At 31.5% G+C, this 12,587-nt stretch overlaps 1 protein-coding gene across 1 annotated transcript in view; it reads right to left on the reverse strand.

Moving 5' to 3' along the window:
- LOC123701830 (transcription factor AP-2-epsilon) overlaps nt 1-12,587 on the reverse strand; it is a 70,860-nt gene that overhangs the window by 43,595 nt on the left and 14,678 nt on the right. The window contains exon 2 of the mRNA XM_045649409.1: nt 10,254-10,365. Coding sequence (XP_045505365.1) covers nt 10,254-10,313 — 60 coding nt within the window. The 5' untranslated portion in view covers nt 10,314-10,365. The remainder of the gene's footprint in view (nt 1-10,253; nt 10,366-12,587) is intronic.

A 12,587-nucleotide genomic window follows, 5' to 3' on the forward strand; every position in this document is an offset into this window, starting at 1 on the left:
TAGTATAAAACAAAGTCGCTTTCTCTGTCCCTATGTCCCTTTGTATACTTATATCTTTCAAACTACGCAACAGATTTTGATGCGGTTTTTTTTAATAAATAGAGTGATTCAAGAGGAAGGTTTTAGTAGATAATTTATTCGGTTTTAGACAAAGCCGCGGGCGGTAAGCTAGTAATGCATAATTAAACTTTGTTCAGCAAAGACAGATATACAAAAAATTGTTTTATAAATTTACGAGAAATAAACAGTCACCATTTGGTTTAAAAAGCTTTATTAATATACCTAATCAATAATTACCAATTATTTATTTAGATGTTCTCCGATTTTGAAAAGGACAACCATCGACATTTTTGCCATTTCTTTCCTGTTGAAACTTCCAATCCAATCACCTATAATCGATGACTATAGGTATTATAAAACAAAGAGGAAATTTTGTATAGTTTATGCCTCATATACTGAAATAAACTGAAATAATCTTTACTTCTGTTAAAAAGTTTTGTTTCACAATAAAGTAGGTATTTATGTTTGTTTGTAAACCGACTATGAAATTGACGAGGGATGAATGGACTTTAAAATAAAAATCTAGTTAATTAACAAATGAGTATCTATACAAATATTATTTGTAGGAGAAGATTGTTGGACAAAACCTTTCAAATAATTCATTACGTAATAAAATATATTAACGTTCTGTCATAAAGTATTATGAAACAAGGCAGATAAAATTAACGGTCACAAATCGTGAAACGTGGTGATTAATTGTTATAAGCCGTTTTATATCTAGTGTCGTCACAGTTGACAGTATGCCAGTGATACACCGCGACAGCTAAGCTATGTTTAGGCTGGTTGCAGAGCTTGACCGACCATCAGTGCGTACCGTAGGTCCTGACGGTACGCATCAACAATGTGTATGACTATGACACTAATACGCATGACAATACGCGTGCGTATGGTCGGTCTAGCTCTGCAACCAGCCTTAGAATAAATTATCGATGACATCAATAACAGCAATAGTGTTTGATTTTACGCGAGTATACATTTAGATATATTATATTCATTATAAAAAAAATTAGAAAAAAGATATTAACTGATTTTAAACGCGATTAAAATTTTTACTTAATCGCGTTTTACGAACGTAGAATTTTTACTTTCTAAATCTATGATAATAATGCTCCAAAAATGAGCCATGGCGCATGTGCTAAAAGTCGCCTCTATTCATAAAATTTAAGCTTTGTCAATTGATAAAAAATACTTTTTATTTTATTAAGTTGTGGCCTATATATACATAGGTGTCGTAGGTACATATGGGGATGAAATATATAAATAGACTAAATTTCATAAAAACGTAGTACATATTTTGTGTGTTGTCATGTACCGTACATAACATAAACTAGTAATATAATTTATAGCAATAAATATCTTCTCTATCAGTAAATTACAGACCTAAACTAATAATAACTTATGCAATTATAATTGTATTATTTATGTTTGAATGAAATAATTTGTAATCCAGTTATGAATTATGTGATTATAATTCGTAAATGTCCTACCATTGATTGGTTGTTTTAAACACGAGTAAGTATATAGGTTTGGATTCTGAAATGTATTAATATGTATTTTGACGCATTATATGCTTTCTTATTCTTACTCAATAAAGTATATTCTGCTAAGATCATTCCTTCATTATTTTGTGAATTCTGTGTGATATTGTTTTGCTTTTGTCATTGTCGACATTTTTTTTATTGTTCTTTTATAAGGAGCTAACATTAAACTTATAAGTTAGTTAAGACCATTTCGTTATAAGGACTTTATTGTAATTATTTAAACCGTGTTAATTGAATTTATTGTCTTACAAATTAACCTGTCAAAAAAAAAAAAAAAAAAAACAAGACACACACCCGTCCAATAAAATCTGTATTCGTAATAAGTAATTTGATAGATGGATATCGTATATTTTTTATATTATGTAGTTATCGAATGATATACTGCGATCTATCAAGCCGCTCGCCCGTAAAAAATACAATAGAACACACAAACAGTATTATTGTCTTGTGGTAGTTTAACTATAGACATTATCATCGGTTCTCGATAGAAATCTTTGCGAGTTTCTCACGAGTCATTCGATTTCAGAAAATGTTAAATAATTTAATTTATTTTCACAAAAGAAGTCTTACAAACAAAATACAATAAATAAATTTATCTCATTTATCTCTTTTTGTGGTATAGCCACCTATAGTCAATAGAAGTGATTAGACAATATTTGATTCGGACATACTATGTATATATAAAAGTTTTTGAATTTATAGAGTTAACCAACGTTAGCCCATTTTTGTTGTTAAAATTATATTTATATTCGGTCACCTAAACAGCAATTTCATAATATGTACCTAAAGATATATTATATCTAATTCTTCACATGAAAAATTATGTTCGAAAAAATTCGATCGAAAATACTTCGAAAACAAGTAGTAATATCATGAACTGTTATTAAAGCTTCTACATAGTAGAGGCGGGCGTGTGTAGGCGTCATCTGACCTTTAATAGCTTTGCTTATCATTTCTATAGATTATTTTAAAGATCATTTTTAATTTGGCGACACCTTTTTAAATTATTTAATCTACATTTCAAAATATGCACCTGTTATACACAACGTAACGTCAGAAAGTAAGTAAATAAAATATTTACAAAAATACATGTATAAACTCAACATTAATAATCATTTAACCTTTTGTTAATTGTCACTCGTCATAAATTCGCGGAACCGAAAAAAAAAACACAATACGATAATCTGTCATGAACTGTCAAACTTTCCCGCCAAAATATTGTTTAATCAACACGGCGGCAAAGGGTGAACGAATATTTGGCACACAGGTGTGTAAAGAATTCGGTCAAGCAAGTCGCGCTGACGCCCGAGCCGGCACAATCAATGTCTTTTTGTTTCGAGACCGTTCAAATTATTTATGCTTTCGTTTTAAAGGCTTATTGTGAGGCATTAAAATATATGTGGTATTAAAAGTTTTGTGGTTTATTAACAGTCAATAAATATTGTTATTTATTGAATGATATTTTCGGTTTACACTTCGTATTACCTATCTATCTTAAAGTATGCAAAAGTATATAACGTCGGATGAGCTCTTTCAAGTAAAAAGGGTTTTATTGGCTGGGTGAAATTTGATAGGTACAGATTCATGCAATTTTATTTATTATGCACCACCTTGATTAATTTAACTATTTTCCTCGTCTTTTTTGGGTTGCCTGGTAGAGATCGCTGCCTACTGTACATTGATTTATTTATTGTTAAGTTTATAAAATGTATCATATCTGGTGTACAATAAAGTATTTTTCATTCATTCATTCATTCATTCATTATTATCCGTATTAGCACATTTACTACTAGTTTTTATCCGGGTACCCCACAATCAAAACCTATTAGTTAGTATACATATTCGTTAAATATAAATTTTCCTCAATTCACCGAGTCTACAACTAAACTATTCGATATTTTTTCGATCTCTAAAATTATATTTCATTCACTGACATAACAGGTCATACGATTGGTTCACTTGTCACTTCAATCGCACTTAATATGCCAGAAATATTATTTAAAAAAATATGGACAGGCACATGAAATAGATATACATACATAAATATTGACTAAAGCTCATTATTGCTATTGATATCGACTATTTAACTTCTGTCGTGTCAGCTCTGTAGATCGATGAAAAAAATAAACACAATATTCTCTGTGTGTGGAATATTTGCTGATTTTTTAAAAGCTTTTCAAATCCTTAATACTACAAATTTTTTTACCATACATTTTGTTGGCATTATTATGTACCAATACGGCATTTATACTACTATAATGTAAGTTTTAAAATAAACATTGTACGTCTTAATATATAGAAAGGTCTAAAGCTCTTTTAAAGCTACGAAAGCGTATGCGTCATGCAGATAAACAGGAATATCTCTATATTGCTTTCTCATAAAAAATTGCATCGAGCAATTTAAAAATACGCAACTAACATTTAAAAAACTAAAAATAATAATAAATATCGAAGATAACGGGTTCGTTTTGGAAGCAATTTGGTTATATGAACGTTACAAATTTGCTTTAAACTTACGGATTTTAAGTGACCCAGATGCATGACCTTTGCGCCAAAAGAGGAGAAATATGCACCACAGATTAAATAAAATTTCAGACTAAACGTGTAGAACTTAAAAAAAAAAAAGAACTAATAATAAATAAGAGATATAGAGGCATTCTTTGATGGAAAAAAGAGTGAATCATTTTTTAGGTTGCTTGTAAATTTGTTTTTGGATTCAACAAAATCAGTTACAAGAATTAGACATTATTTTAGGTTACAATACTCGATGACTTTTTAGGGTTTGGCTTGTTGGCCTCGTGTACAGACTTAATACATTTTTTACTTTTTTATAGATATAGACGCGTATGAGAAGTGATATAAGTAAAATATAGGTTTGTTCTAGTTATCCGAGCTTCAAACTTATAGTTTAATCTATCCATATCTATTGGAAACATGAACGCTTGTTTAGAGAATATTTCGAACCGTCCGCGTCACGCGCGTCGCGTCGTAAAGCTTTTGCTAAGAAATTATCTATATCTATTTTTTACATCTTTTTATTTTAATAAAATTTTCTCTGGATTGCTAGTCTACTCTGTGGCCTTACTCACGAATGAATGAAAATGTAAATTTTAAAGAAATCAGTCGTAACGACCCTTATTAAACTGCACGCAAATTAGTGAAATTCCTGAATTCTGATCCGAACGGCTTGTTTGCTTGAGAAAGTTGTGCATTAACTTTTTGTATGGAATCACTATGTTTAATATATGTACGTATTTAAGGATGTATAATTACGGAGTAATTTTGAAATGGACGACACAATTTTTTTTTTGGTTTGGACGAATGAGGTCTTTAAAATAGGGACGTTGGAAGTTTAGAAATGATTTTGACATTTTTCCTCATTTGTATTTGTATAATAAAGTGTTTCTTCTGCAACACTTTACTATACATATTCATGTATTCTGCTACTATCCTTATTGGATTCTTCTTTATCGATAAAATGTAACATGTTTCCTACTACCGGGTTCGGCCTATCAAAATCATCATCAATCATTGTTTCAAGTATTTCTTTACATTATTTCTAGTCAATTATTATTATACTACCTACTTCTAAGCCACCGGACTGATGCATAGTAGGTATATATACGAGTACCAGTTATGTACCACAGACGGTTACGTTTTAAAAGAATAGATTAAACAAATATTCATAGAGGTGGTCTCTGTACACAGACTGCATGAAAATTTCATCAGCCTATATATTGTCAGTCTGTCAAACGAGTTTGACAGTTTGACAGCGCGCGCCATTGTTTATGTCACGCGGGAAAATATTGCAAAATATGCGTGTATGTATATTGTAGGTCACGAACATTAGTCATCAAATGATTGTTCAATCAGTAATTAAAGGCTAGAATATTTGTGCTATTAAAATTAAATATATCTTGTTCGTTATTACATAACTTAAAAAATTATTTCTCAACGACGCGCCCCATCAAGCATTAGTTAATTTATTCTTATTCCTAAACTACTTGTAAGTAAGTATCTATTCTCATATTAACAGATAAAAAATATATCGGCAGGCAATTTAAAATTGGACTCAATTCTGAATACTTAAAGTTTATGACTAACATAACAATTCCCAAATTCGGTCAATTACTATTAAAAGTATCAAGTCGGACACATTTTTTTCTAAAGTTATTGAAGAGGCATTACACATACTATTCTGGGTATTCAGTGTCTCTTAGTACCTAGAATCTAATGATTAAAGACTTAGAAGAGAAGACTATTAAATTATCACTAGTAATAAACTTAAAACAACATGCAACATTCCAAAGAGTTTTTTTTTGGTCCAGTATCCATAGACAGTTACAGACCGCATGGTGCCGAATGAATTTTATATTTTCAGTTGTAAATCACATACGCGATGCTACATTATAGTGTGGTTCTTTTTAGACTTGTATTGAAGTGCGCAGTTATATGACATGCAAATATACTTAGCACAGATACTAGGAAAACTAGCATAACCAAATTTAGCCAAACCAAATCTTAGGAGCGTGACACGATTATAAAATTTTTAATACTTGAACTAAACATTCGAAAGGCTATAATCTTTGTAACCCATCTCCTATCGACGACTGTATCTCTTATTACGAAATAAGCCGTGGAGCGCAAAAATTAACATTCACGATTGCAACGGCTTTTTAAATTGATAATATTATAGATAAGGCATGTTTAATGCTTTTCAGGTAAGCGAAGTATTTGACATTAAAATAACGCGGTGAAATTAGTAAGAGAAATTATTTATGAGTTTCTTGCCGGTTCGTCTCTGTACTGTTTTCCGAATCGTTAGTAAATGGTAAAACTATGTAATGAAGATTCAAAAGTGCTTCTAGAAGAAGTCTAATTGAATAAACAAATGTTTGAGTTTATTAAAAAGCACGGAACGAAATGATCAACATAAAATTGTAATAGATTTAGTTACAAGAACCATTGTCACTTGTAGTTCTTAATATTGGTAGTGTGCTTTTAATTTACTTCAATATGTCAATTTAATGTGATTTTGATACACATTTAAGTCAAAACATGAAATAAACGATAAATTTTTTTTGATGCTACACATCTACTACTTACTTTTTCCTCGTCATTCCCATTCGTGTATTCCATATTATTATTTTCAACGACATTACAGCTAGCACTGTCTGCAACTAAATCATCTTTCATATATTTGGACAAATCATTATTTTCTAAGAGAATATTCTTCTCAATTTCCTCTCCACTTGTATCGTCCATTTTATACTTTTTAACTACACACTCATTGTCTGGGTTCCGTAGTTCCAATCTAATAGTTCTATGCGTATCATTCTCTATACAAATATTTATATTAGGCTGCGTTTTTTCCACAACCTCGATAGATATATTTGCGTGCCGTTTCAAGTCTCTATTTATCACATTTAATTTCTCAAGTTTCGCCTCGTAATTTTTCTTTTTCAAATCATTGTAATAATCATCGACAATGCTTTCTTGCTGAACCATGTCGGAAAGATTCGCTTCGTTAATTTTAGTCATCGTTGCTTTGAATCTAATTGGTCACATTGTATCGGGTTATCAGTTCTATTGTCGGTTTAACACAGCGTAAATCATCAGATCATTATCTGTCGAGATGACCGTTTTATAAAACCATTCTATTTTGACCTCTGATTCTATCTGATTCAGTTCTGAATAGGCTTCGTATGAGCTGGCCGTCTCGATACCGGGTTGAGTAACTATCGTGAACTTTTACACGATTATTGTATCATTACGTTTTGTATGAGAATTCTATTTTCTGATTACTTTATCGCTGCGTCTCCCTCTAACCCGTTGTTCCTCCCGCTCTAATGATGTTATTGTTTACCTGCCCCGTTATTGATATTCAAATTGTGTTTCTAATGCGGCCGATTTCAATTGTAACTAGTAAGTACTTATTGTCACAGTAATTCGCTATTTCTGAATGACGTTGCAGATTTGCGTGATTACACAAAATGTAAACAGATAAAAAGTCACTTGTACACTTCACACATAGAAAACCTCCTTTTATCGGGCACCATAGACAAAAAAGTTTGAAAAAAAAGAACGAAGAAAAAATATTTGAATTTCCCGCGTCGCTCGGCACGTGAGCGGGCGCGCGTCGCTCGAGGCTATCACATGGAGTGGGCGCTGCGTGCGCAGTCGCCTCTGGACATGATAAAGTTGGGGATTTTGTAGTATATGCAAAAATTAACGAAGGAGTGAAAGCTCATATGTGGTACCTACGTATATATGCTTCGATATTATTAATTGCGGTATGTAGGAGACAGGTTTAACATGGTTTTAAAGAGCATACCTAATGTGTGGTAAACGATATATACTGTAGGAGAATATGATTTTACAATTAACATAAATTGCTATTTAATATTCAGAATATTTAATGTATGTTCTCGATTAACTGTAAATGCGTAGTGCACTCTTTAATTTCGTATATCCAGTATTACACATTAAAAAACAATAATGTAATTTAAAATTTATCATTAAACTTATACCTAATATAGGTAGCACCTACAATATTGTTACTAAATACATATTCATAGAATACATATTCATAGTGATTTCTTCCCATTTATAACGACGAAAGCTCAGTGATGCATCGTAAAATCAAGCATATACTACACAAAAAGCTTCCACCTCGCGTCGCGAATCTATAACATTGTTCCTTTCATAACATCCAGTTTGATTGTATGTACGTATGTGTGTGTGTGTGTGTGTGTGCGCGTGTGTGTGCGCGTGTGTGTGCATGTACGTTTTCGAATCGACTTTTTAATACAAATCGATTTTTCTTTGTAACTTTTTAATTTGTTGGTTGCGTAATTTAATGATTTTATATTTTTCAGGCCGCGCCGTGCATATTTTTGCACACTAGGTAAAAATATCGTTGATAAAAATCTTATTTTATTAATAGACTAGCTTCCGCCCCGGAAAAATTAAGATTTTTTTTTCTTCGTGTTTTTTCGGGATAAAAAGTATCCTATTTTATGCCCAGGATCATAAGGCATAATTATACCAAGTTTCATCGAAATCGAACCGTTAATTTTCACGTGATGCCTTCACATACAGACAGACAGGCAAAAATTTTTTTAATCACATATTTGGGCTTGGTATCGATCCAGTAACACCCCCTGCTATTTATATTTTCAATATTTTCAATGTGTACAGAATTGACCCTTCTACAGATTTATTATATATGTATAGATAATAGATATATTGATTAAAGTGTGTAAAATTAATTTGACTTATTAAGTAAATATTTTTTGGAATGTCTTTTTAGAAGTAGACCTATAAACCTAATAAAATACACTGTCTATTACACTATCTCTTAAAAAAGTGTTATATGATGAGTATGAACTAGGATGTGTATGCCTGAATATACCAAAATTAAGTCAAATATCATGATCATAAGAATCATCAGACTTGACTTGAAGTTTGGTAAAATCTTTTCAAGAGATTGCTCTGGCTTAATACTACTTGACCTAGCACAAAAAATTACCTATGTTTAATCGGCAAAGGTAAAATATTTTATAGGTTCAATGGAGAGCCTATCATTACCTACTCATAAGAAATAACACTACAAAAATAAAAATATGCATACACTTATTTGTCAGCGTGGGCAGATTGATTCAATAAGCTTGGGGTCATAGATTATTGACATGTCAACATTCTGTCAATACTCAATAGTGAGTCGAGTGACACCCACTCAGTTAAACGAGTGCTTTCACAGTTATAATGAAAAGATTTTTAAATGGCAGGTTGTTTGCTTTGACTGTGATGGGAATCTGCAAGTTGCAAGCAATTGGTAAGGTTGAAAAACTGTTTAAATGGTTAATTGAATAGGTTCGTTCGTCTGTATTGTAATGCGGGATCTATTGGATTCCAAGTTTATGGAATAACAAATGATACAATATATTATTTAATATAGCTAATAATTAGGTTAGTGAGCTTTAAGGGTTAGATTTAATTCTTAAAATTAATTAATGATAGGTGGGTATCATAATTAATAAATAGGTACAATATTCGAGCAATATTATTAATGATATAAAATAGTTTATTATTGAATAAATAGTATTTATGTTATTTTTAATCATATATTTAAAATTCACAAAACGCAAAACGTTACATTGAAATGAACATCAACGCCATCTATTCAAAAGAAATTAGTACTATTTGGATACCACGATTTGTTATAGTTCTTATTATTCAAACTAGATGGCGCTACAAATATATTCAATTATTCTTAAAAATACATGCTATAATATTATCTATATTAATTATCAAAAATACTAAATCACAATAGAAATAAAACCATAGTATATAGTTATATGTAATATAATACATTATAAAATTACAAATGTAATTTTTTTATTACAGCGATCTCTATTGTTGAGTAGCTGCATTAATAAATTTATATTAGTTCTTAATACTCACCCAGGTGGAATTGCTATCGTTTTACACGGTTTGGAATGTACTGCACACAACGGAAAGTCATTTTGGAAATATATTTCCTATAATATATATATACGTAATAAAATTACAAATGTAATTCTTTCATTACAGCGACCTCTATTGTTGAGTAGCTGCATTAACAAATTTATATTAGTTCTTAATACTCACCCAGGTGGCGTTGCTATCGTTGGACACGGTTTGGAATGTAGGCACACAACGGAAAGTCATTTTGGAAATATTTCCTATAGACTAACATTAAGTTGAGGTTTCTTTCTCACAGCTTACCTAGAACCAAACAAAACACCTACTTAGTGATATTACAATAAAAGAATAAACCTATTTTTTTAGTGTTAGTCGTAGGTAGGTGCAGGCGCGGTCCTAGCCTGACATTTTGGGGGGGGGACACGCAGCTGGAAAGGTATGGAATCCCCTCCCCAACCGTACTCGCCAAATATCGTATTCACGTGAAGAAGAAGTGATAAGCAAAAACTTGAGAAAATCGTACTCAAACCGGCCAAGTGCGAGTCGGAAGCCGTTAGCTGCAAATTTTCGCAAATTTCAACATTTGCAAGGGATTAAAAACAGGTTTAAACAGAACTTTAGATGTGCGAGTGACTCCGATTTGCACCAGTTTTTTATATATTGTACAGTATAAGAATTTTTTTCTATTTTATCGAGTACGATTTTGGGGGGGGTCATGTCCCCCGTGACCACCCCCCTGGGACCGCGCCTGGGTAGGTGTTAAGATAAACATTAAATCGATTTCAATTTACATAATATCCCCGTTTTTTTATTATATTTAATAAAGCTAAAATAAACGGTGATCGAAATTTCCTACCTATTACAATTATTTTTTTATAAGTTATCTAGACTCATTTTTCCAACCCAAGTAGGTATATTAATAACCCCAAAACCCCGACCGCATTAATCCTACAAAATGCGACTCCATTATTACTTTCCAACGGCACTTAATTTTTATGCACAATTATTTTAAGATTGAAGATTTCTAGGCCCGTGCCATGCCCGCGGCAGTCCGGTTTACGACCGCCATAAAAAAACTTTGACGATGTTGCCACTTGCCAAAACATCGGCTTTACTCTTTTATTTGTGGCTGGCGTTTGCTTTAAATGATTTACTTGTAAAAATTCACTATTACATTTGTTAAAAAAAAGTTTGAATATGACGATTTTCTGTTATAAGTATTAATGTTTATAGTAACCGTAATGTTTTTGATCGTATTACAAAACTACAATAATAAAAGGGCCTCTGCGGGTTGGACCTGTGTCCCCAGCCTTCCAAAGGACCGGGTATCTTACTTCTGGCAGTGTCCGTGTATTAGTTCTTAGGTATTATGGAGAGAAACAAAAAATATAATCTTCTAGTTGTAAAACTAGTCTTGTCTTTTTGCAATTGGAGTAAGTATCTATACATACCTAATAAATTCACACAATCCAATAGAAAACATTGTAACTATTCAAAATGATAATATAAATTCAACCCATGCATAATTAAGTATTCATTGTTCGGAGTTCGGACACTCACAAAGCACTCGTATTACTAGCCAAGCGAGCTTTGTTTTAAAAGTATATACCTAATACCTATAACTTACAAGATACACTTATTTATGCTAGCAGGTGAAATTGTTCACATACAGGCTTTTTCTAGCGTTTTTGTGCGACAGTGGAAGGCATTTTTTCAGATTTTATTTGAGCTGTGACAAGAAAAGTTAATTTGTAGTTGGCTGATGACTTTTCACCGTTTATTCAGGTATTCTTTAAATGTTATAATTTAAAGAATGCCTGCATAAACTGTGAAATTTGAAACTTACCTACCTCTATGATTTTGATTACTTTGACATCCACTCAAACTTTTGGTCTGTGTAGCGCATGTCGCGTGACGCACGATACGTACGATAATTATCGTACGAATACGATAATTTTTAGTTAAATGTCTATAGTGTGAAAAAAGTTTCATTTTTACCGTGGTTTCATAAAACCACACAACATTTTTTTACTTGCTTTATGAATTTTTTGACTTTCCCTATATTTTCTTGTTTAGATATCATTTGAAATAAGTATTCATAATTTGTTTAGTCTATTTCTAACGTCACAAATTCCGTGAACTTTTTTATCAACTATTAGTTATCTACATGATCTCTACCTCCCTTTTCAAATAGCTATGTTAGGTACCTTTTTTCTATAATATTACAAGCCACGTCATATTTATTTTAATTTACGTATGATTTATTAACGTCTATTAAATGTATAGAATGAACACAAAAGAGTATTTTAATTATGGATTTCAGAATAAAGTAACAAAATTCCTCATCTTGATTAAGCTTCTGTCTACGCTCCTTATAATTTATGTAAAAACGGAAGTCAATAAGTGTTCTCTAACAATCTTAAAAGGTAACATGTAAAATATTTGAAAAAAGGAAATGCGATCTAATGTAAATGTAATAGCGATGAAATTTGAAGAAAATCCGGGAATGCGTATTATAAA

The sequence above is a fragment of the Colias croceus genome, chromosome 22 (assembly GCF_905220415.1).
Source record: "Colias croceus chromosome 22, ilColCroc2.1".
Lineage (NCBI taxonomy): Eukaryota > Metazoa > Arthropoda > Insecta > Lepidoptera > Pieridae > Colias > Colias croceus.